General features: G+C 40.3%; 1 protein-coding gene across 10 annotated transcripts in view; it reads left to right on the plus strand.

Moving 5' to 3' along the window:
* LOC139473564 (synaptotagmin-7-like) overlaps positions 1–21,514 on the plus strand; it is a 422,936-nt gene extending 401,422 nt beyond the window's left edge. For all 10 annotated transcript variants that reach the window (XM_071256214.1, XM_071256213.1, XM_071256216.1 and 7 more), the window contains 3 exons: positions 6,842–7,011; positions 10,165–10,279; positions 19,609–21,514. In XM_071256214.1, coding sequence (XP_071112315.1) covers positions 6,842–7,011; positions 10,165–10,279; positions 19,609–19,913 — 590 coding nt within the window. In that variant the 3' untranslated portion in view covers positions 19,914–21,514. The remainder of the gene's footprint in view (positions 1–6,841; positions 7,012–10,164; positions 10,280–19,608) is intronic.
* Positions 21,515–22,337: the final 823 nt, after the last annotated feature.

Consider the following 22,337-nt stretch of genomic DNA (forward strand, 5'->3'; position numbering starts at 1 on the left):
GTATCATAGTGGATCATTACACATGCTATCACCCACTAGTAAGGCTCAGGTGGCCTAAATGTGTGCAAGACTGCGTGTGTCATCGTATCATAGTGGATCATTACACATGCTATCACCCACTAGTAAGGCTCAGGTGGCCTAAATGTGTGCAAGACTGCGTGTGTCATCGTATCATAGTGGATCATTACTCATGCTATCGGCCACTAGTAAGGCTCAGGTGGCCTAAATGTGTGCAAGACTGCGTGTGTCATCGTATCATAGTGGATCATTACACATGCTATCACCCACTAGTAAGGCTCAGGTGGCCTAAATGTGTGCAGGACTGCGTGTGTCATCGTATCATAGTGGATCATTACACATGCTATCGGCCACTAGTAAGGCTCAGGTGGCCTAAATGTGTGTAGGACTGCGTGTGTCATCGTATCATAGTGGATCATTACTCATGCTATCGGCCACTAGTAAGGCTCAGGTGGCCTAAATGTGTGTAGGACTGCGTGTGTCATCGTATCGTAGTGGATCATTACTCATGACATGACTTTCATATTTATGACCAGTAGGATTAGACCTTTCAAATGGTGTATAACATGCAATCACAAGGATGTTTAATAAGCTGATAATTTCCTGATAAATGTCGATATGGCTGAAATATTGCCGATGTGACGTTAAACTTTAACTCACTCACTCACTCCTGATAAATGTAGGCATCATCTCTCACCACAGTCTCTGGGAACTCGGTGTGATGAGGGTAAAAGCTTCCGTTTGACTGGTTGTAATTTTATATTGCAAGAGTATGTCTCCCTGCTTCAGCTAAAATGTTTGGGCCTACAGTTTTTCCACTGGGCCTACAGTTTTTCCACTGGGCCTACAGTTTGTCCACTGGGCCTACAGTTTTTCCACTGGGCCTACAGTTTGTCCACTGGGCCTACAGTTTGTCCACTGGGCCTACAGTTTTTCCACTGAGCCTACAGTTTTTCAACTGAGTCTACAGTTTTTCCACTGGGTCTACAGTTTTTTCCACTGGGTCTACAGTTTTTCCACTGGGCCTACAGTTTTTCCACTGGGTCTACAGTTTTTTCCACTGGGTCTACAGTTTTTCCACTGGGCCTACAGTTTTTTCACTGGGCCTACAGTTTTTCCACTGAGCCTACAGTTTTTCCACTGAGTCTACAGTTTTTCCACTGGGTCTACAGTTTTTTCCACTGGGTCTACAGTTTTTCCACTGGGCCTACAGTTTTTCCACTGGGTCTACAGTTTTTCCACTGGGCCTACAGTTTTTCCACTGGGTCTACAGTTTTTTCCACTGGGCCTACAGTTTTTTCCACTGGGTCTACAGCTTTTCCACTGGGTCTACATTTTTTTCCACTGGCCCTACAGTTTTTCCACTGGGCCTACAGTTTTTCCACTGGGCCTACAGTTTTTCCAATGGGTCTACAGTTTTTCCACTGGGCCTACAGTTTTTCCACTGGGTCTACAGTTTTTTCCACTGGGCCTACAGTTTTTTCCACTGGGCCTACAGTTTTTCCACAGGGTCTACAGCTTTTCCACTGAGTCTACATTTTTTTCCACTGTCCCTACAGTTTTTCCACTGGGCCTATATAATTACAGTTTTTATCCCCCACCGCGCCAGAATGGCCGAAGGGGGATTATGTCGTGGCGCAGTCCGTCCGTCTGTCTGTCCATCCCACAGAGGGTACTAGGCTTGTGAAATCAACTCCTCCTACAGTTTCCAGAGAATATCCCTGAAACTTTATACACACAAGATGTCGACATGTTGATGATATGCATATCGCAGTCCCGTTTCATTTCGACTAATTTTGACAGAGTTACTGCCCCTGTTTTACAGAGCTTCATTTGCCTTATTGTGAGAGAAGGTACTTAGCTTGTGAAATCAACTCCTCCTACAATTTCCAGAGAATATCCCTGACACTCTACACACAAGATGTCGACATGTTGATGATGCGCATATCACAGTCCCATTTCCTTTTGACTACTTTTGACAGTAACTGCCCCTGTTTCACGGAGCTTCATTTGCCTAATTGTGAGAGAGGGTACTAAGCTTGTGAAATCAACTCCTCATACAGTTTCCAGAGAATATCCCTGACACTCTACACACAAGATGTTGACATGTTGATGATACGCATATCACAGTCCCGTTTCCTTTCGACTAATTTTGACAGAGTTACTGCCCCTGTTTTACGGAGCTTCATTTGACTCGTTAAAAAATTCATGTGGGGGATGTTGTTCCACTGATCCTACAGTTTTTCCACTGGGCCTACAGCTTTTCCACTGGGCCTACAGTCTTTCCCCTGGGACTATAGTTTTTCCATCACTGGGCCTACAGTTTTTCAACTGGGCCTACAGCCTTTCCGCTGGGCCTACAGCTTTTCCACTGAGTCTACAGTTTTTCCACTGGGCCTACAGTTTTTCCACTGGGCCTACAGTTTTAAAAATGTGCTGGCCCTTTACCCTGCTGAGTTTCAGACACTGCCCACAACCTTCATGAGCTACAGTGCCTTGTGACCCTTTCAGGAATGTCAGCAAATATTATGCTAGTCAGCTCTATATTTTCAAATTACCGTATTCGACGTAATAAGCCCCCAGGGCGCTCTCAAAATTAGAAATTGGGGTCTCTTATTAGAGTTGAAAGATAAATTTCGTGGTTTATGGTGACAGCCTGAAATGTTTATGTACGACAGATATATTTTCCCAGAATTTAATTGCCCATAATTAAGGGTGCATATAACACATGAGTGTGTATTATACGCGAATAAATAAGTCTTGTGTACATTGATCAATCGGAAGGGGTGCTAACTGGGGTTGTTCACCAGCCAATATATCAGCAAATATCGCCGTGGGCGCTTATTAGAGCGGGGCGCTTATTACGTGGAATACAGTATGTTATTTTGACTGTTCAGTCTGATAGCTCTTGGTGCCAGTACCAAATATAGATGAGGAAAGTCTACAGGCCAGTGAACAAAACACCATGATTGTCCCCACATTCATTCTTCCGAGACATGCTTGTGTCCAACATGGCAGAAAGTGGGTGTCCCTGCCCTCCTGTCTGCACCGTGCATGCTGACATGATGTGAGAGAAGGCCTCATGGCCTCAGACCAACATTCCTTCATCCCAGAGGAAGATGCTTCTCTAAGCTTAACACAGTGTGAAGAGAATGAAGGCTTTTACGGAATTTACTCTCTCGTGATGATAGCTCAAATATGACAGCTTTGAAGATACCAATTTCAATAGCTTTATTGCCTGATTGTGCCATGAATTGCAATTTCTGATGAAAAATTTAACCCTTGCTGTGTACTCATCAAAAGTAGAATTTAGATTTTAATAACATGGATAGCCTGCAGCTACTTGCTTTCTTTTTAATTTTGGTAACTGTTATGGTGACAGGTTTTGAATGATGTATTATGCTTGTTTTAGATTGGTTTTATTGACACGCTCATGTTAATGACTCTCGAGGGAAGGAGAGTGAATAGTGTCAGTGTAAAGTGTGTTTCTCATCATACATCTCTGATGAGCGATGGGGTGACTTGGAGTGTTGTAGACATGGCGAATATTGAATCAAGAGACACAAGGCGGAATCCGTGTTTTCGTACAGTTTTCTTGCTTTAGTCCACTGTGAAGCACGTATACTTTGTATTCAACTGTGTTCATTCGTGACTTTTTTTAAGGGTATATTTGGCCCTATTGTTAAAGGACTGCCTCCGTGGTCTAGTGGTAGAATGTCCGCTTGGAGAGCGGAAGGTCCGGGGTTCAATCCCCAGCCGCGTCATACCAAAACATGTTAAAAGATGGTACTTGTTGTTACCCTGTCTGGCGCTCGGCATTAAAGGGCTAAAACAAGGACTGGTCGGCTCGGAGTCAGTATACTGTGTCAGAGTGGGGTATTCATGTTAAACTGCGGCATGGTATCTCAGTATGCTAGCACTTTAAATCGGCATCAGTCCGGACTCGTACATGCAGCCACACACACACACACGTGCATGCACGTCTCTATATAAGTGCAATAATCTTGGACGCGACGTTAAACCCAATTTCACCTCACCAATTGTTAAAGGTTCCCAAGTTCGCCTTGCAGAGTTGCGTCCCTTAGGCATGCCAGGATCCTATGGGTGAGATCCTTATCTATGGGATTACTTTGGGCTCTCCTCCCACTAAGGTGACATGGAACTTTCGTTCGTTTATTTACTCTGGTAACAGGGCATGGTTCTTCCAGCTGTCCCAGGCACTGCAGTTCACTGTGCAGAGTTGCACCCCTTCGGTGTACCAGTAACCTGTGATCATTGGTTCGAATCTAAGTTCACCCTGATCATGTTTCTAGGTTTGTCAGCATGCTCATGGGTTTCACCAAAGATGTACATGCCTAAAACCTGCATCACATCAGGCTTTCCTTTCACATCAAGTTGACGTGCCAAGTTGACTGAAATACCATTCAAAGAGACATTAGACCAAACTGACTCTGGTGACAACCATCCATGACCTGTGCCACTTTAGACTTTTCCTTTCCTACGGTCAGTAACTGAAATACTATTCAAAGAGACATTAGACCAAACTGACTCTGGTGACAACCATCCATGACCTGTGCCACTTTAGACTTTTCCTTTCCTACGGTCAGTAACTGAAATACTATTCAAAGAGACATTAGACCAAACTGACTCTGGTGACAACCATCCATGACCTGTGCCACTTTAGACTCTTCCTTTCCTACGGTCAGTAACTGAAATACTATTCAAAGAGACATTAGAACTAATTTACTCACTCTTCCTGAACTGGGTCAGGTTAGTCAAACTTGTATGTGAGACGTAGAGTTAACGTGGACTCTTCCATCATTGACTGAAGTGCTGCATGATAAATCAAGCCTACAGAGACGTGTAAGGAGACTGGTGTATATGTTTTGACAGCACCAAACTGTAGGACTCCTCTACAGGGTCAGGGGCTAAGTAGCGTAGACAGAACCCAGTGGCTAAGTATATCAACACAGATAGCTTTTCCTTGTAGATATTGCCTCTTGTTGTTAGAAGAAATAAAATTTATTGCTATTTGATGACTTCATGTATCATATACTCATACACACCAATGAAGAATATTCATTTCTGATTAAATGTAGATAACGTAGAAATTCTTAAATTGTTTTTTTCAGAGGGATAGAACATGACTCCACAGTGATATTGATTATTTCAAAGTTTAAGAGCTTGGTATTTTTCACACACTCTGTGTGCTATATATAAGTTAATCTTTGAACGTTTTGCCAGTGGAGACATTTTATGGTGAAGTTGATATAGAAGATATGTAATGATGTATTGTGGCATGTGTTTATGACCAAAAATAGACATATCCACATAACACAGAAGCAAGTCAAAAGATATTTGTTATAGCTGACAAGTGATGATCAATATTTTGATAAATACCAGAACCCAGGAATTGCAACAATATGTGTTGCAGCTAATATAGTGACTATGCTTGTCGTAAGAAGCGACTAACGGGATCAGGTGGTCAGGCTGACTTATGATGTCAATCACTGGATTGTCTAATCCAGATATTGATTACTTACAGACAGACCGGCATCATATAGCTGGAATTTTGCTGAGTACAGAGTTAAATAACAAACAAACGGACAAATGCAGCTAAAATAGGTATATTTTTACGCAATACCTACAGGAAGGATAAATTCAGTTAAACTATGCAACCAGATTGTTAGATTATGACACCACCTAGTATATATACTGATTAGAGGGGGCACGGGTGGCCCAGTTGTCTAAGGCACCGCGATTCGCAGTGCAGAGTTGCGTCCCTTGGGTACCCCAGAAACCTATGATTGTGGGTTTGAGCCTGGTTGGCCCTGATTATGTTTCTAGGTTTGTCAGCACCATACCTGTGCTTGTGGGATTCACTGAAGTGGTAAACTTCTGAGACTTGCCTCACTTCAGGCTTTCCTCCAACATGAAGCTGACACGCCGCAAAATAACTGGAATACTGTTAAAAGCGGCATTAAACCCCACTCACTCACTCACTCACTCACTCACTCACTCACTCGCTGTAGGGTCAGAGGGGCCTTGTTTCACAAACCAACTGGTGTGCAAGGACTGTTGTAACTCCTATCACTTAACAATGACTTGCAGCAGTTGTAGCTGAGTTAGCTTTGTGAAATGTGCCCTTGGGACCTGTTTCACAAAGTGATCTTAGAGTTATGACTCTGCTAACTCCGAGACTAACATGGACTTACAGCAGATGTAGCTGATATGGCTTTATGGAACGGGGCCCTGCATACTGACTCTGACGAAACTCCAGGACACAACATGTGTCAAAAGCTTGACCGATATGTTGATTGGGTGTCCTCGATGATAACTGAGTATTGATGGTATCCCTAACAGAAGCACACACTTTGTGTCACAATACCCAACAACAAAGCTAACATCATTAACTATAGTTTCCCCTGTTCAGGCCTACTTATTTTACAGACCATTGGACCAGTGAAGATCCGGGGTAGTATAGGTCTTCTGCAGCCAATGCTTGCTGTAAAAGGCGACTGTGCTTGTCGTAAGAGGCGACCAATGGGATTGGGTGGTCAGTCTCGCTGTCTTGGTTGATGCATGTCTGCATATCCCAGTTGAGTGGATTGATGCTCACGATGTCATATCACTGGATTGTCTGGTCCAGAGTTGATTATTTACAGACCGCAATCGTATAGCTGGAATATTGTTGAGTGTGGTGTTAAACACCTTTAAAAGACAAGTTTGGGTAAGATGATGCAGTGTTTTGTCGGCACAGCCGGCCATTACATTGCTGTCTCATTTTGTTCAGGGCTTTAACATGATTTTTTCCTCCCACCAGGCTGGCCACACAACAAACTGTTGGAGAAGACGCTGTACCTCCAGGTGATCGACTATGACCGCTTCAGCCGTGATGACCCTATCGGAGAAACATATGTGCCCCTCAACTCCGTGGATCTGTCCAACGCCACCATGACGTGGAAGTACCTCCAGCCTTGTAAGGACAGCAGAGTAAGTCTGGAGCTTCTTGTACTTTCACAGTCCTTGTAGAGTCTCTGAATCGCATCCATTGATTTTATCCACTATCCCGTGCAGGAGCTTTGAGTTTCCTGGTTGGATTTAATGGCAAGATAGGTCCCCAGTAAGACCTAAAAAGGTCCCCAGTAAGACTGGCAAGATAGGTCCCCAAAAAACCCTGAAAAGGTCCCCAGTAAGGCCTGTCAAGATTGGTCCCCAGTAAGACCTGGCAAGATAGGTCCCCAGTAAAACCTAACAAGGTCCCCAGTAAGATTGGCAAAATAGGTCGCCAGTAAGACCTGGCAAGGTCCCCAGTAAGACTGGCAAGATAGGTCCCCAAAAAACCCTGAAAAGGTCCCCAGTAAGACCTGGCAAGATAGGTCCCCAGTAAGACCTGGCAAGATAGGTCCCCAGTAAGCCCTATCCAGATAGGTTCCCAGTAGGACCTGACAAGGTCCCCAGTAAGACCTGACTACAGAGGTCTAGGTGCTGACAATGTGTGCAGGACTTAGTGAGTGATCATGCCCCAGGTAGTCCTTCTTCAGCCTAGCTTTTGGATGTTCATACCCCATGTGTGCAAGGCGAATCATAGCACTGCATACTTGCTTGACTTCCAGTTTTCTCCCGACATTGGCACCAATGAATCCAAACATTTTTCCTGCCTAAATCTGTCCTTTTGCTTGGATAGTGGAACAAACGGTGGCTATGTCCATTGTTGTATAACATCATGCAACCCCAGGCAACACAATAAACCATCTTATCAATTACAAAAGTGACAGAAAAAAATTGGTTTACATGACTGTAGCGCTTGGTCTTATGCAATATGGACAACCTTAGTCCTATATGACGTCAAGATTGTAAAAGGTCACAGACTTGTTAGTGGAATATGCATAATGGCCAAAGTTGGGAAAACAGAAACTGAGATTAGATGTTTCTGATGACTTTATCTTTAGCTCAGTCAATTATTGCATTTTTTCTTTTATTCTCCTTGAAGTATGTCAACTTCATTAAAGCTTCGGACTCAAGCATATGCTTTGGAAAAGTGTTGACATAAAGTAACAGAGAGCTGCAGAAGCAGCTGTGAAAAAAAGATGAGAAAATCTATCAAAGAGCCACGTCGTTTTCTCATCTACTTCCAGATACTAAAAAGCCAATGACGCAAGTTCAGTTCCCAGTTAACATTTGCTCTATATTGATGGTGACCATGCTACATTAAAATCGGAAAATGCAATTAGCTGGAAGATTGTTAGTGCACAGTTAAACTGCACTCACTGGCTTAGTCACAGAGATAAAAAATTAGAATATATTGAAATTATTCAGTGATGAAAAAGAATTCTGATCTCATGATGAAACTGTTCTTCACAAATGATTTTGCAATCAGGACAGTTTGAGTCCTGAGCTGGAAAGAATTATGAAATGTCAATGCTCTGACAGAGGAAAGGGTTTCAAAGAGATGTTAGGATTTGATAATGGAAGCTGTCTGTTAGGGGCCAAAACTACTGGTATTGATGTTTTCTTTGTAAACCCCTAATGATGATGGGTTTATGTACATAGCCAGTAGTGTGTTGTTTGTACAATGTAGCAAACATTTTTTTTAATATTGCAGTGCTTTCTGTTCAATGACCGGAAAGCACTTGTGTGAATATGATGTTTATCTAAGGATGGCACTGACGTGGTTGTGTTTGTCTGAGGATGGCACTGATGTGGTTGTGTTTGTCTGAGGATGGCACTGACATGACTGTGTTTATCTAAGGATGGCACTGACATGACTGTGTTTGTCTGAGGATGGCACTGACGTGACTGTGTTTGTCTGAAGGTGGCACTGACATGACTGTGTTTTCTGAGGTTGGCATTGACGTGACTGTGTTTGTCTGAAGGTGGCACTGATGTGACTGTGTTTATCTGAGGATGGCACTGACATGACTGTGTTTATCTAAGGATGGCACTGACATGACTGTGTTTGTCTGAGGATGGCACTGACATGACTGTGTTTGTCTGAAGATGGCACTGACATGACTGTGTTTGTCTGAGGATGGCATGACATGATTGTGTTTATCTGAGGATGGCACTGACATGACTGTGTTTATCTGAGGATGGCATTGACATGATTGTGTTTGTCTGAGGATGGCACTGACGTTACTGTGTTTGTCTGAGGATGGCAATGATGTGACTGTGTTTATCTGAGGATGGCATTGACGTTACTGTGTTTGTCTGAGGATGGCAATGATGTGACTGTGTTTGTCTGAAAAAGGCACTGACATGACTGTGTTTGTCTGAGGATGGCACTGATGTGACTGTGTTTATCTAATGATGGCACTGACATGACTGTGTTTGTCTGAGGATGGCATTGACATGATTGTGTTTATCTGAGGATGGCACTGACATGACTGAGTTTATCTGAGGATGGCATTGACATGATTGTGTTTGTCTGAGGATGGCACTGACGTTACTGTGTTTGTCTGAGGATGGCAATGATGTGACTGTGTTTATTTGAGGATGGCATTGACGTTACTGTGTTTGTCTGAGGATGGCAATGATGTGACTGTGTTTGTCTGAGGATGGCACTGATGTGACTTTGTTTGTCTGAGGATGGCACTGACATGACTGTGTTTGTCTGAAGACGGCACTGATGTGACTGTGTTTGTCTGAGGATGGCATTGACATGATTGTGTTTGTCTGAGGATGGCATTGACATTGACATGTTTATCTGAGGATGGCACTGACGTGACTGTGTTTGTCTGAGGATGGCACTGACGTGGTTGTGTTTGTCTGAGGATGGTATTGACATGACTGTGTTTGTCTGAGGATGGCACTGACGTGACTGTGTTTGTCTGAGGATGGCACTGACGTGACTGTGTTTGTCTGAGGATGGCACTGACGTGGTTGTGTTTATCTGAGGATGGCACGGATGTGACTGTGTTTATCTGAGGATGGCATTGACATTGACATGTTTATCTAAGGATGGCATTGACATGATTGTGTTTGTCTGAGGATGGCACTGACGTGACTTTGTTTGTCTGAGGATGGCACTGACATGACTGTGTTTGTCTGAAGATGGCACTGATGTGACTGTGTATATCTGAGAATGGCACTGACGTGGCTGTGTTTGTCTGAAAAAGGCACTGATATTTCTGTGTTTGTTGTCAGGGCAAGCTGGGTGAGCTGCTGGTGTCCCTCTGTTACCAGCCAAACATCGGCCGCCTCACCATCGTCATCATGAAGGCCAGGGACCTGAAGATCAAGGACATCACGGGGAGTTCAGGTCAGTAGGTGGACAGACTCTAGGGCTACCAGACCAGACCCTTACTAATACGGTGTCAATAAGGACATAATGTATGATGCACTGGAGAGCTGCAGATTAGGCTGATAGTGAACAGTGATACAAACTCGCTGAACCAGGTTTTAGGTATCATTCTTAGAAAACGCTTACCTGGACAATGTTTTAATTGGTAGAAAACAAACAAGGTGAGGTGAAATGGGTTATTGATTATTCCATTTAAATAGCGACATGCATGCAGGTGTGTGTGTGTGGCTGCTTGTACTAGTCCAGACTAATGCCAATTTATAGTGCTAGCCCACTGAGATACAATGCCGCAGTTTAACATGAATACCCCACTCAGACCCAGTATGCTGACTCCGAGCCGACCAGTCCTTGTTTTAGCCCCTTAATGCTGAGTGCCAGACGCTCTACCACTAGACAACAGAGGCGGTCACAAAAAAGGTGAATGAAATTTACCGGTAAATGTTTTGTTAGTAAATGGAATTTAATGGGCAGAAGGATTTTTGTACATTTCTAAATATGTTATTGAGGAAGATAGAATGAGACAAAAATCCTGAAATGAATGAAATGATTCTGTTGCTTTTTTGTCTGGTTTGGGGGTATTCATGTTAAACTGTGGCACGGTATCTCAGTCGGCTAGCACTATTTATTAGTTTATGAATGTGTGTTTAGTGTGCATACAATGTGTAGGTGATATATGTCGAAACATGTTGGTTGTCTATGGGCATATATGGACTCTAATGTCAAATAATATACAAAGTGATATGTAATGTTTGAATATATGAAAATCATCAGGTGAGCTACTGAGATTCTATCGTTAATTTAGAATTGTTCATATATGTTTTCTGTTCGTTTTCTCATTCTCATTCAAATTTGGAGTCTTTTACATATATGGATTCTACTTTTTAAGTTTTCAGCATGATCTATTATATTCAAATATATATATAAAAACAGGAGAAATACATATCCTCTATCTTTAAAATTATTCATATATATTTTTTGTTCATTTTTGTTCATAATGTCAGTGTTGAACCCATAGCGATGTGGAATGTTGGACATTGTGGGCCTGATCGGTAATCATCTCTGATGGGTTATCAGTCAGGGAAGAAACAGACAAGGGGAATAATTAGCAAGTTGTGATAATGATTGATGAAACAATGGGCTAAAAGTCATTGGGGCAGTTCTCTCAAACCGTCAGAACCTGAATCTATTAAACATTTTTTGCCTATTAGAGGAAATGTCACATGAAAATTCAGCTGATTACAATTTTTTATCATTCTTCATGGACGATACTCTCACAATCAGCTATAGATGCTACACATTGATGAAGAGGCAAACCATGGATAGATGATCGTGAGAAAGTGTTTCACAAGTTTGACAAGGCCACCTGTATTGAAATCGAAATTGGTTCTCTATTACCTCAAGAACATGATTATAATGATTGGGTACGTTCTCCCAAGGTCATTCATCATCATCCATAGAGAACATGTTGATTGACAGTTTGATGAAGGATGTGGCATTCAATATCATTGTTGGTTTGTAGAAAGAGGCTGCTGTAGGAATTAGGGTTAAAGAGTTGTTCATTGTTGTCTGCTCTGCTCTCATTACAACGTCTCTCTTGGGTGATTAAGTTTTAGCAGTTGCAGAATTTCTGTGGTCTGGTTTCCCCATGGCCATGCACATCAGCAATATCTGAATAGCCTCCAGTGGGCAGAATAGCCCGGCTAACAGAATGCCTATTTGAAAAAAGTGGGAGTTTGTAATGCATTTTTCAATGTTTGTAACATTGTTGTAGCATTGCCAGGTCCAATTACCATTGTGCCTTTTCTTGTCTAACTGGGGGCACGGGTGGCCCAGTCGTCTAAGGCGCTGCGATTCGCTGTGCAGAGTTGCATCTCTTGGGCACGCCAGAAACCTTTGATGGTGGGTTCGAATCCCGGTTCGCCCTGATTATGTTCCTAGGTTTGTCAGCACAATACCGATGCTCGTGGGTTTATACTGTTAAAAGCAGTGTTAAACCCAACTTACTCACTTGCTCTTGTCTAATTCCTCACTGTTGTGTGAAAATTCCAAACCTGGACAGTTCATACCCTGCTCCCTGGAAAGACATCAAATGTTAAACAAAAGGGCATTCTCCACACATGTCAGCTAAAAATAGATTCATCAAAATTGGCAAAAGCACCCATGTACACATAAAGATGACCCACCTCAAATGCATATAGGTACTGGGTTTTTTCAATTTATGACACATTTTGTTTCGTTCCCTACGAAAAGATGTATTAGTGTGTTAAGCTTGGTATAACCTGTGTACACGGAAAACAGTGACATCATGATTTCTGGTGCACCATAATACATGAGACTTGGTGTAGAGTATTAATTTAAATATTCTGTGCTAAAGAGTTTGCATAAATTACTTTGTAGATGAAATATTTGAAAAAAAACCCATATACATTGGATCTGATAATCTATTCAGTTCTACACTGTCCCTCACTCGCTCATAGTAATTAAGATCAGAACAGCTGGACTTGCTCCCAATCTCATTTCAATCAGATCTTAGTTTTCGCTACAGCTAAACAAAGATCTGAGGACATCCCATTATGGGTCACGGAAGAACAACCTTTCGCGAATATTTGACCGACCAATGATATGACTGACAAGAAATCGAAATTAGCCAATGAGAAGGCAGCTTTCTTGAAATTTACGACACTAGTTTCAAACTGGCGACTACGCTTCTAAATATATTTTGACGTATTCTCGATTAAAAAAATTAAAACTGATAAGAAGAACATTCTGGAATGGCTTATAGATGGCCTAGATTGTATGGATATAATCATAAATTCGAAACTGTCGTTCGGAATACCCTGTGTTAAATATTTCGTGGTTGCATGATTAGAAAACACATTCCGACTGTCCCTTTCATGATCTGGTAAGCGACGCTCTGATTGGTTGGATGAAAGGTCGTTCTGACGTGATCCTTAATGGGATGTCCTCAGATCATTGTTTAGCTTAGCGAGAACTAATTTGAATGAAATAGGACTTGCTCCATTGGACTCAGATAAGAGGTTTAGTGCACCCACATAATAACCACATGATTATATTGACGTTGTTGTTTTGATTTGGTTTTGATTTTAGAAGGGGTTAGATGGTCCAATGATTATTGCAAGTACATGACCTGGTTTGAACCTCAAACTGCTACTTTTATAAAGTCATTCTTGCTTTATGCAGATGTGATATAGCCAGACTCCCTCACATCCATGTATTCAGTGGAACTAATAGAGTAACATGATCATATGATCTCAAGATCAGAAATGCTTGGATGCAATCTCATTAAAATCACATCTTAGTTCTTGTCACCGCTACACAAAGATCTGAAGACATCCCATTACGGGTCACGCCAGAACGACCTTTCACCAAATCTTTGTTTAGGGGCAGTAAGAACTGAGATCTGATTTTAATGAGATTGTGCTTGGATGTGTTTTATTTTTCCATTGTCTACTGCGGTCATACTATACTAAACTTCAATACATGTTTGAACATGCACACATCAGACCTGACCTCCTAAACTTGCCCTACATATCCAGCCAAATCAATAAGGATGAAATTGAAAACGGCCGATCAATTTCTGCCCGTGACCCTGACAGCGTTGATGTGGAGCAGTGTGTCGCATGTGAATGCCTTCAAGACAAAATAACCTGAATATAAACAATATCAGATCAATATTGACCAAGCAGATCAAACAATATCAAACAAATATCCAAACACAAACACAATATCTTTTTCCAGTTAATACCCTAGAACGATTTGCCCTAAGATCGATATGATCCCCATAATGAGAAAAGTTGTCCGATTCCACATAAGCACTGCTTTCATGAGGAGGAGCTTTCTCCTGGTTGTATTTGAATACAATCGTCTGACCAGGAACCGGTACAACAAGTAAACTGGCATGTTTATATGCTCGGAATAGCAGGAGGTATTTACGAGCATACCGCCCTGAATATCTGTTAATTGGCGAGCCAGATTCCAATTTTCCTCTCAGTTGGGTGGTAGTGATAAGTTTTCAAGCTTCTCCGTAGTGACGTGAAGTCCTCCGAGGGTTACCTTTATTGATCTTTAAGCAAACGGGAAGGAATTCAACTTCTCTTTTGGGCTGTAAGGATTAGGGGCAAAAGACAAATGTGAATGTGGGTCAATAAATTGAATTTTCCTTCTGGGAAATGTTACTTTTTTATGTATTAAAGGTTAAAGGTATGTCATTGGTTATTCAGTACATGACACCCACGTTGTTAACTAACTCAGATGGCGACCATTTTTGTCTGTCTGAAAGTTAAAACTGTTTACATTAACCTTTTAGTATCTACTTTTAAAGTCCATTAACTCTTTGAGTATAAATAATTAAGGTTTGTTGCTGATTTTAAAATAGCTTAAAATGTAGCATTTATTGAGTTTCTAAGTTTGTTATTATGAACACATGAGAGCACATGAGGGCACATGATGGGCACATGATGAGCACATGATGGGCACATGATGGGCACATGATGAGCACACAATTTGTTCATAGTTACTGTACATGTGTATTTTAGCAAACTTTGATCTCTCAACATGAATTCGGGGGCATGGGTGGCCCAGTTGTCTAAGGCGCTGCGATTTGCTGTGCAGAGTTGGGCATGCCAGAAACCTATGATTGTGGGTTCGAATCCCGGTTTGCCTGGATTATGTTTCTAGGTTTGTCAGCACTAAACCCATGCTCGTGGGTTTCACCGAAGTGGTAAACGTCTGAGAACTGCATCACTTCATGCTTTCCTCCCACATTAAGCTGACACGCCATGATATAATTGCTGTTAAATACTGTTAAAAGCAGCGTTAAACAAACTCACTCACTCATTCACTTCAACATAAATTCAAAGTCACATTTTTGAACGACAGAGTTCGCTTTTTGTGTGTGGCCAAACTAGCACAACAAATAATTTTATCGTTTCAGTCTCAACCAAGTAGACCTCTTCAGTAAAATGTCGTTTTCTTTACATGAATATTTGAAAATCTCATGCATATATTTTCTTCTCAGCAGATTTCTTTGCAAGATCATCACTTTCTTCTGTCACCATTCTGGTTTTGAATATTCGAACCACTTAAACTTAATAATGCAGGATGTACTGTCTGTAAGCCGATGGTAACCACAGAAAAAATGAAAATATTTACTTTTCATACACAGCTGATGAGACTTTGTCCTACAAAGGGAATAGGGGATGAGATCTTTTCTTTGATCAGGCCCATCGTCAGCATATCTTATTAGAAACAGTCGATAAAATCTACGCTAGATTTCCCATGATTCATACTGGTCTTATCCATTACTGATATTAAACTCTTTTTCCATCTTCCTGATTGCTTCTCTTTGTTTTATGGCTAAGCGTTCTCATAGATGGGGAGTTATGCGGACATTAGACTTTGGTGATGGAATTTAAAATCCATTAAGCCAAAGAATTGTGTAAATGTTTTCGCTGGAATGAGTTCTAGGCATGTTTTGGTATTTCAAAATACATGGACATTCTTGCATAGGTTTTGTCTTAAAGAAAGTTTCTGAAATTATAATATTTGATAGATTTAGTTATTTGAAAAGGATTTTATACTTTTGATTCCATGGATCGGAATTGTGAACTTTTAATTATTTTTCTTATGAAAGTTTAAGTCAATGTTTTTGGGAAAAGGGTGCTTTAAGTGGTAAAGGTCTTAGACCTGCATTACTTTGGGCTTTCCTCCCACATTAAGCTGACACGCCACGATATAACTGGAATACTGTTAAAAGCGGCGTTAAAAACCAACTCACTCACTCACTCACTCACTCTCTCAGGAGATAAATAAATTATACATAAAAATTGACACCTTTCATGCAGACAAGAAGTATTCATTATCATAAAGGTGAGGTGAGGTGAGGTGAAATGGGGTTTAACGTCGCGTCCAAGATTATTGCACTTATATAGCGACGTGCATTTACGTGTGTCTTTGTGTGGCTGCTTGTACTAGTCCGGACTGATGCCAATTTATAGTGCTAGCTCACTGAGATACCATGCCACAGTTTAACATGAATATCCCACTCAGACACAGTATACTGTCTCCGAGCCGACCAGTCCTTGTTTTAGCCCCTTAATGCCGAGCGCCAGACAGGGTAACAACAAGTACCATATTTTTTGGATATGGTTTCAAGGTCAAAGTTTAAGTAAATTTCGTGTTAATTTGCCAGTTATCTGACATCATGACCCGTCTGCACAGAAATATTAACAGATCGAACTTAGTCAAATTTCGCAAGAATGTATCGTGTGATTATTTTACACAAATTGATTGGTTAATAGTTATCTAGCGTCTCTGATTGGCAACTTAATTTGCATACAATTGTAAAAGTCAACCAATGAGATTTATAAACATCAAGGTCAGAAATGTCAACAATGACAAGGCACTTTCAATGATAAATTGTAATAAAACGTAATAGCCCTTCCAAATATGGAATCTTGGATATTGAACGACACAAACATTTCTTGAAAATGTATGAAGGGAAGTAGTCAGTCAACTAAAGACTACCACAGACAGAAAAACAATTATATTTTCATTGCGCAATTATGTTGCGTCAGGATAAACACACTTCATATTTCTTTGTCATTTTTAAACCAAAATCTCACCAAGACTGCTTCAACCCTGAAGATTTGTCGGATTGAACACGTCATCAAAAGGTCAAGCTACAGATCATTCATTTCCAATATCTATTTTCATTTATCGGACATGATCTTTATCCAAAGTGATATTGATAATTGTGAATCTATTTATTATCATTGCCCAATGTATCCTACGAGGCCAAAGGATACTCTGGTCAATACAAATTACTTTGTGTGAGTACAGGGCCATATTCCTGTGGGTTAATTAAGTTAATCTGTAATTAACTGGCATTATTAACTGACAGTGTGATTGATCGATCGTGATATAAATCTAAAAACGTAACTGATACTAATATCATGCTTCATCTAGACTCAGTAATTATTTTGTCCTTTTTAGAAAAAAAGAAATTAAATTGAGACAAATATCAATTATTTTTCTCTCAAATTGTTTGGCGTTATCATGTCATGTTTCTCATACAATGTTGACCGTATTCATGGTAGGAATCACTGAATTTTCTGGCCCCAAATCAATTACATACAGGCTGCAATTATGTAGCTGGAATATTGCCGTGTAGTGTTACACGGCAAACAAAAAATCAAACCTACATGGCTAAAGCTTTTTATTCAAGAGATAACATTTCATAAAGATTGCAACTTTTCTTTTGGAGGAAGAAAAACTGAAAACATTGATCTCTAACGTAGGACCATTTAATGATATTAACAGACATTGATGAATCCATGTTACAAGCCTTTGAAGCCTTGTATGATGGATGATCAGTGATTTTTCTGATCAAAACATTCCTTTGAATATTGCCACACTGACATCATATCATATCGGTTGTACATTCCAGCTCGTATAGGACAATGATGTTGTAAGACTTCCGTGCGAGGCAAAAGGAGCTGATAGAACAACACATGCAATGTCTGACTACTTCTGCATTCAGGCCTGATTGTATTAAATTGAAAACATAGCCATCAGCAAAGGACGCTGATTCAATTTAAACTTGAATGTTAGGCAGGATGTAATTTTCCTGCAAAATTATTCTTCTTTTGTCTTGAGAAGTTTTTATTGAAAATTGTCAAATTGTCAAAGCTGCTTCCATGAAAGTCGATACGATTTTCAAAAGTCTTTTTTACATTTTATAGACTGGTTTTATATGTGTATGGCAATGCGTAGTGAGTTGTTTGTAACTGTCTATAGATCTATCTATCAGGACATGCATCTTTCCTATTATCTATTTAGGACCTACTGAAGTCCCATGATACAGATTATGTAAGATTAATGGCCATGCAAGGTTTTGCCAACTATATTCCCAAGTTCCTTGCATTTGATGAGGTGGGGCCAGAGCTGCTATCTGTTTTAAACAATGTTATATCACTGTCTGTTGGTAACATGGTAAGAATATAATTACATGTGAAAAAGGGAAATTTGCTGCAGCTCGGTTGGCCTGATAAAAGTGTATTGGAGAATAATTTGGTTAAAATGATAAATGTCTGTTACAAGCAATATGCTGGTGGGAATAGCTTCAGTCAAGGACATAATACTGAATATGACTTTAATGAACAAAACATCCCAGACCATTATGTATTACATATTGCATATATGATATCTTGCATATACTTGTTTGTCAAAACAATTTTAAGTGGATGTATACTTTTAGGTTACAGTATGATTGAGTGAGTGAGTATGGTTTCACGCCACTTTTAGCAATATTCCAGCAATATCCTTTCGGGGGACACCAGAAATGGGCTTCACACATTGTACCCATGTTGAGAATCGAACACGGGTCTTCGGCGTGACAAGCAAAAGCTTTAACCACTAGGCTACCCGGTAAAGCAATTCTCACTCACTCACTCACTCACTCACTCACTCACTCACTCACTCACTCACTCACTCAGTGGCATAAACAAGGCATTGTTAACAAAAATATTTCTATACTCAAATTCTCTGCTCGTTAACTGTGGAAAATAAGGATTTGAAAATGGCATGTCCATCATTTCCTGGTTCAATGGGAGGCAAGATCTAAATCTATATGCATGTCATTTCATATACAGTTGTCAGTGTTTCCATTTAATTACATCTATCAATTGTCTAGTGATCGCCCAGTGGGGGGTTAAACAACAAAGAAATAAAAAGTGTTTGTTTTTTAACGCCTGCTCACCGATATTTCAGTTAAATGACAGCGGTCTGTAAATAATCAAGTCTGGACCAGACAATGCAGTGATTGATATCATGAGCATCGATCTAATCCATTGGGATACAATGACATGAATCATCCAAGGAAATGAATAATAGCCTAGTGTGATATCGATGTCAGCTGTTGATATTTTGACTTGACAATAATGTTTTACCATAGGGCTGTGAACAATTGGTATATATCAATTCAGTAAACTTTGTTTATAACGAACACCCTTATAATGAACTGACGGATATAACAAAATGTTTTTTGGTCCCGTACATTTGTTGCGTATATGCTATATATGCCTATAATGAACTAAAGTTATATCAAACTAAAATTAGTGATCCCTTTGAGTTTGTTATAACTGTAGTTTAATGAAGTTCAATATATCATTATCAATCTTAAGTTTTGAAAATTTCTTCAACCCAACGTGGTACCACTTTCTCTATTTGTTTTGATTCCTCAGTAGTTGTCTCGTTTCTCTCTGCAGATCCATATGTGAAGATCTGGCTGATGCAAGGGGGGACAAAGGTGGAGAAGAAGAAAACAATCATCAAGAAACGCTCCCTCAACCCTGTATATAACGAGTCTTTTATATTTGACATTCCATGGGAGAAAATGCGTGAGACGTGTCTGGAAGTGTCTGTGATGGATTTCGACAAGGTGGGTCGAAATGAACTGATCGGCAAAGTCATTTTGGGAGCTCACAGCGGTCCGATGGAGACAAGGCACTGGAATGATATGGTTTCCAAACCTCGCCAGCAGGTGGCGCAGTGGCACCTCCTCAAAGATTGATGCAGTGTTCATCGTCAAGAGGAGATAAATCTTGCAGGAGGCTTGGTGACAAAAGGGAGATCACTCTGAATGTAATGCACACAAAGGGAGATCACTCCAATCACACTTGTCAAAGGGAGGTGACTCTTGCAGGATTGATTTGCCAAAGGAAATGCAGCATTGTAGACATTGGGGGTAACTCCATGGGGATTTGATGCTGGTGGTTCCAAAATTGTGTGTTTCCTTTGGAAGGCTGATGGAGATACCATACTAGGATTAATCACTAGGAAACCATAGCAGATTTAGTCATGTTGGTGTGGCTATGTACTGTGAATTGTGTTGATGAACTGTGAGTACCACCTACCATTGTGATATAGTCCTAGTTGTGCACTTAGTGGAGGGGAGACAACTCTCATTACCAGCAGCCTTGAACATGATTTCACAATTGGATCATCCTATTTTTGTCCTGTAAGGTCCTCTGTATTCTGTCCATGGTGAAGGATGGGGGAAGAATTTCATGTCTACATGCCACCTGGAATGTGTCAGTGTTGAGCGACATACTGGTTCATTGTTACAGTATGTGTGGATTTTGTATGAAACAAATCAAATGCGTTACTGGAAGCCCAATCAATTGCTATGGATCTGTTGATTATTACATTCCAAAATCGATTTACCCAGTGGATACTTACAATAACATGACATGGTAATTGATAAATGCAAATTTCCTGAGCTCAATAGCGAGACAACATTGAAATGTGGTCAACTGGCATATTTCCCTTCAAGCTTTTTATTATCTCTTGACAGAGACCAAGAGCATGTGGTTTTGTGGAAGAGTCTGTGTTGATGTGAATATTATAGGAGATGCAGGTATTGTCATGCGCTGTTATGCATCTTCAGAGTTTGGAAATATATTCTTCCCGTGAAGAGGAACGAAAATCCAAAGACAAACATTCAACAATTTTTATATTTTGCCCATGACCTTTCTACATATTGTATTTTATGTTCTTATTTTGTTTTATTAATGAAGTCTGACCTTGAAACCCAGGTGCATATGTTTCACATCTCACTCTCCCGGGGACAGCCTGTCGATAACATTTAAATACTGTGGTTGTTTTAAACTGTGAAATCTGTGGCAGGTTATATTGAGTTTTACAAATCCTTATTTTTGTGATTCAACTTTTTAAAATCAATAATGGATAAAAACACTAATCACAGATACAGATTCACAGTATTTTATATATTTTTTAAGAGCATCACAAATCCTTAGGGGGCTGTCAGGTAGCCTAGTGGTTAAAGCGTTCGCCCGCTAAGCCGAAGACCCGGGTTCAATTCCCGATATGGGTACAGTGTGAAGCCCATTTCTGGTGTCCCCCACTGCGATATTGCTGGAATATTGCTAAAAGCGTTGTAAAACCATACTCACTCACTCACTCACAAATACTTAGACTGCTACATCGTCATACAGGTGTCTTCAACTACCTTTATGACATACTATAAAAAATAACTGATATATTCTAAAGCTTCTTGCGAGCACATGTGGGACAGCAAGCCAAGCACCAAAAATTGTATGCAGAGTTGCATGCCTTAGCTGTGCCAGGATCTGCTGCTCATAAAATCAGTTATCCCTGATAACTGATTGTTATCCTTTCATTCTAATTATCCTGGGTTTCAGGATATTTTTAGACTGACAAGCCAAATATTTTTCAGAGCAGAATTTAAACACTCAGTCAATCGTCTAACTGGTTACAACAGGACATTGTTAATCACATGTTCGTGTAACCAATGCTATTCTTAAGGGAGGTGAAAGGAACATGCACTCCTGGGTTTCAAAGATGGTATGATTATCTAGTTTGGTCACTGACCGATTATTTTAGCAGTTTGTTTTCCGTCTTCTCTTATGATGCCAATTTTAATAATATTAATTCTTCTGTAATCGAAATATTGATTGGAATGCCTTTTAAAATATGTAAATAACGGCTAATATATTTTTATCATTTGTCATTTATTGCTACATATACATGTAATATTTTCCTAACCAATGTTTTAAAACTTAACATTTGTTCAGTTTTTGAATGAATTATTAATTCACATGTCAGACTGATACCATCTTTTGTGTTGAGTCTCTGTGACCTGACCTTCATTTTCCTCGTACACAATATATGAAGAACATCCATCATTTCCATAAGTGGTTGAAAAATATTACAAGAATCCAGGGCCCACTTGCAAGAAACGATCTTAGTGCTAAGACTATCGTAAGCCTATGTTAAATTATGGGAGTTAAGATCATCTTAGCGCTAAGATCGCTTTGTGCAAGTGGGCCCAGTATTTCGTGAAATAATATGTACTGGAAACCTTCCAAAAGATTGATCTGATGTTAGGAGTTGTATTTTCTGCTTTTAGTATGCCAAAATAACTCTAATGTGTGATAGCTTATGATCAGTGCAA

The sequence above is a fragment of the Haliotis cracherodii genome, unplaced genomic scaffold (assembly GCF_022045235.1).
Source record: "Haliotis cracherodii isolate W230 unplaced genomic scaffold, xgHalCrac1.p SCAF_3, whole genome shotgun sequence".
Lineage (NCBI taxonomy): Eukaryota > Metazoa > Mollusca > Gastropoda > Lepetellida > Haliotidae > Haliotis > Haliotis cracherodii.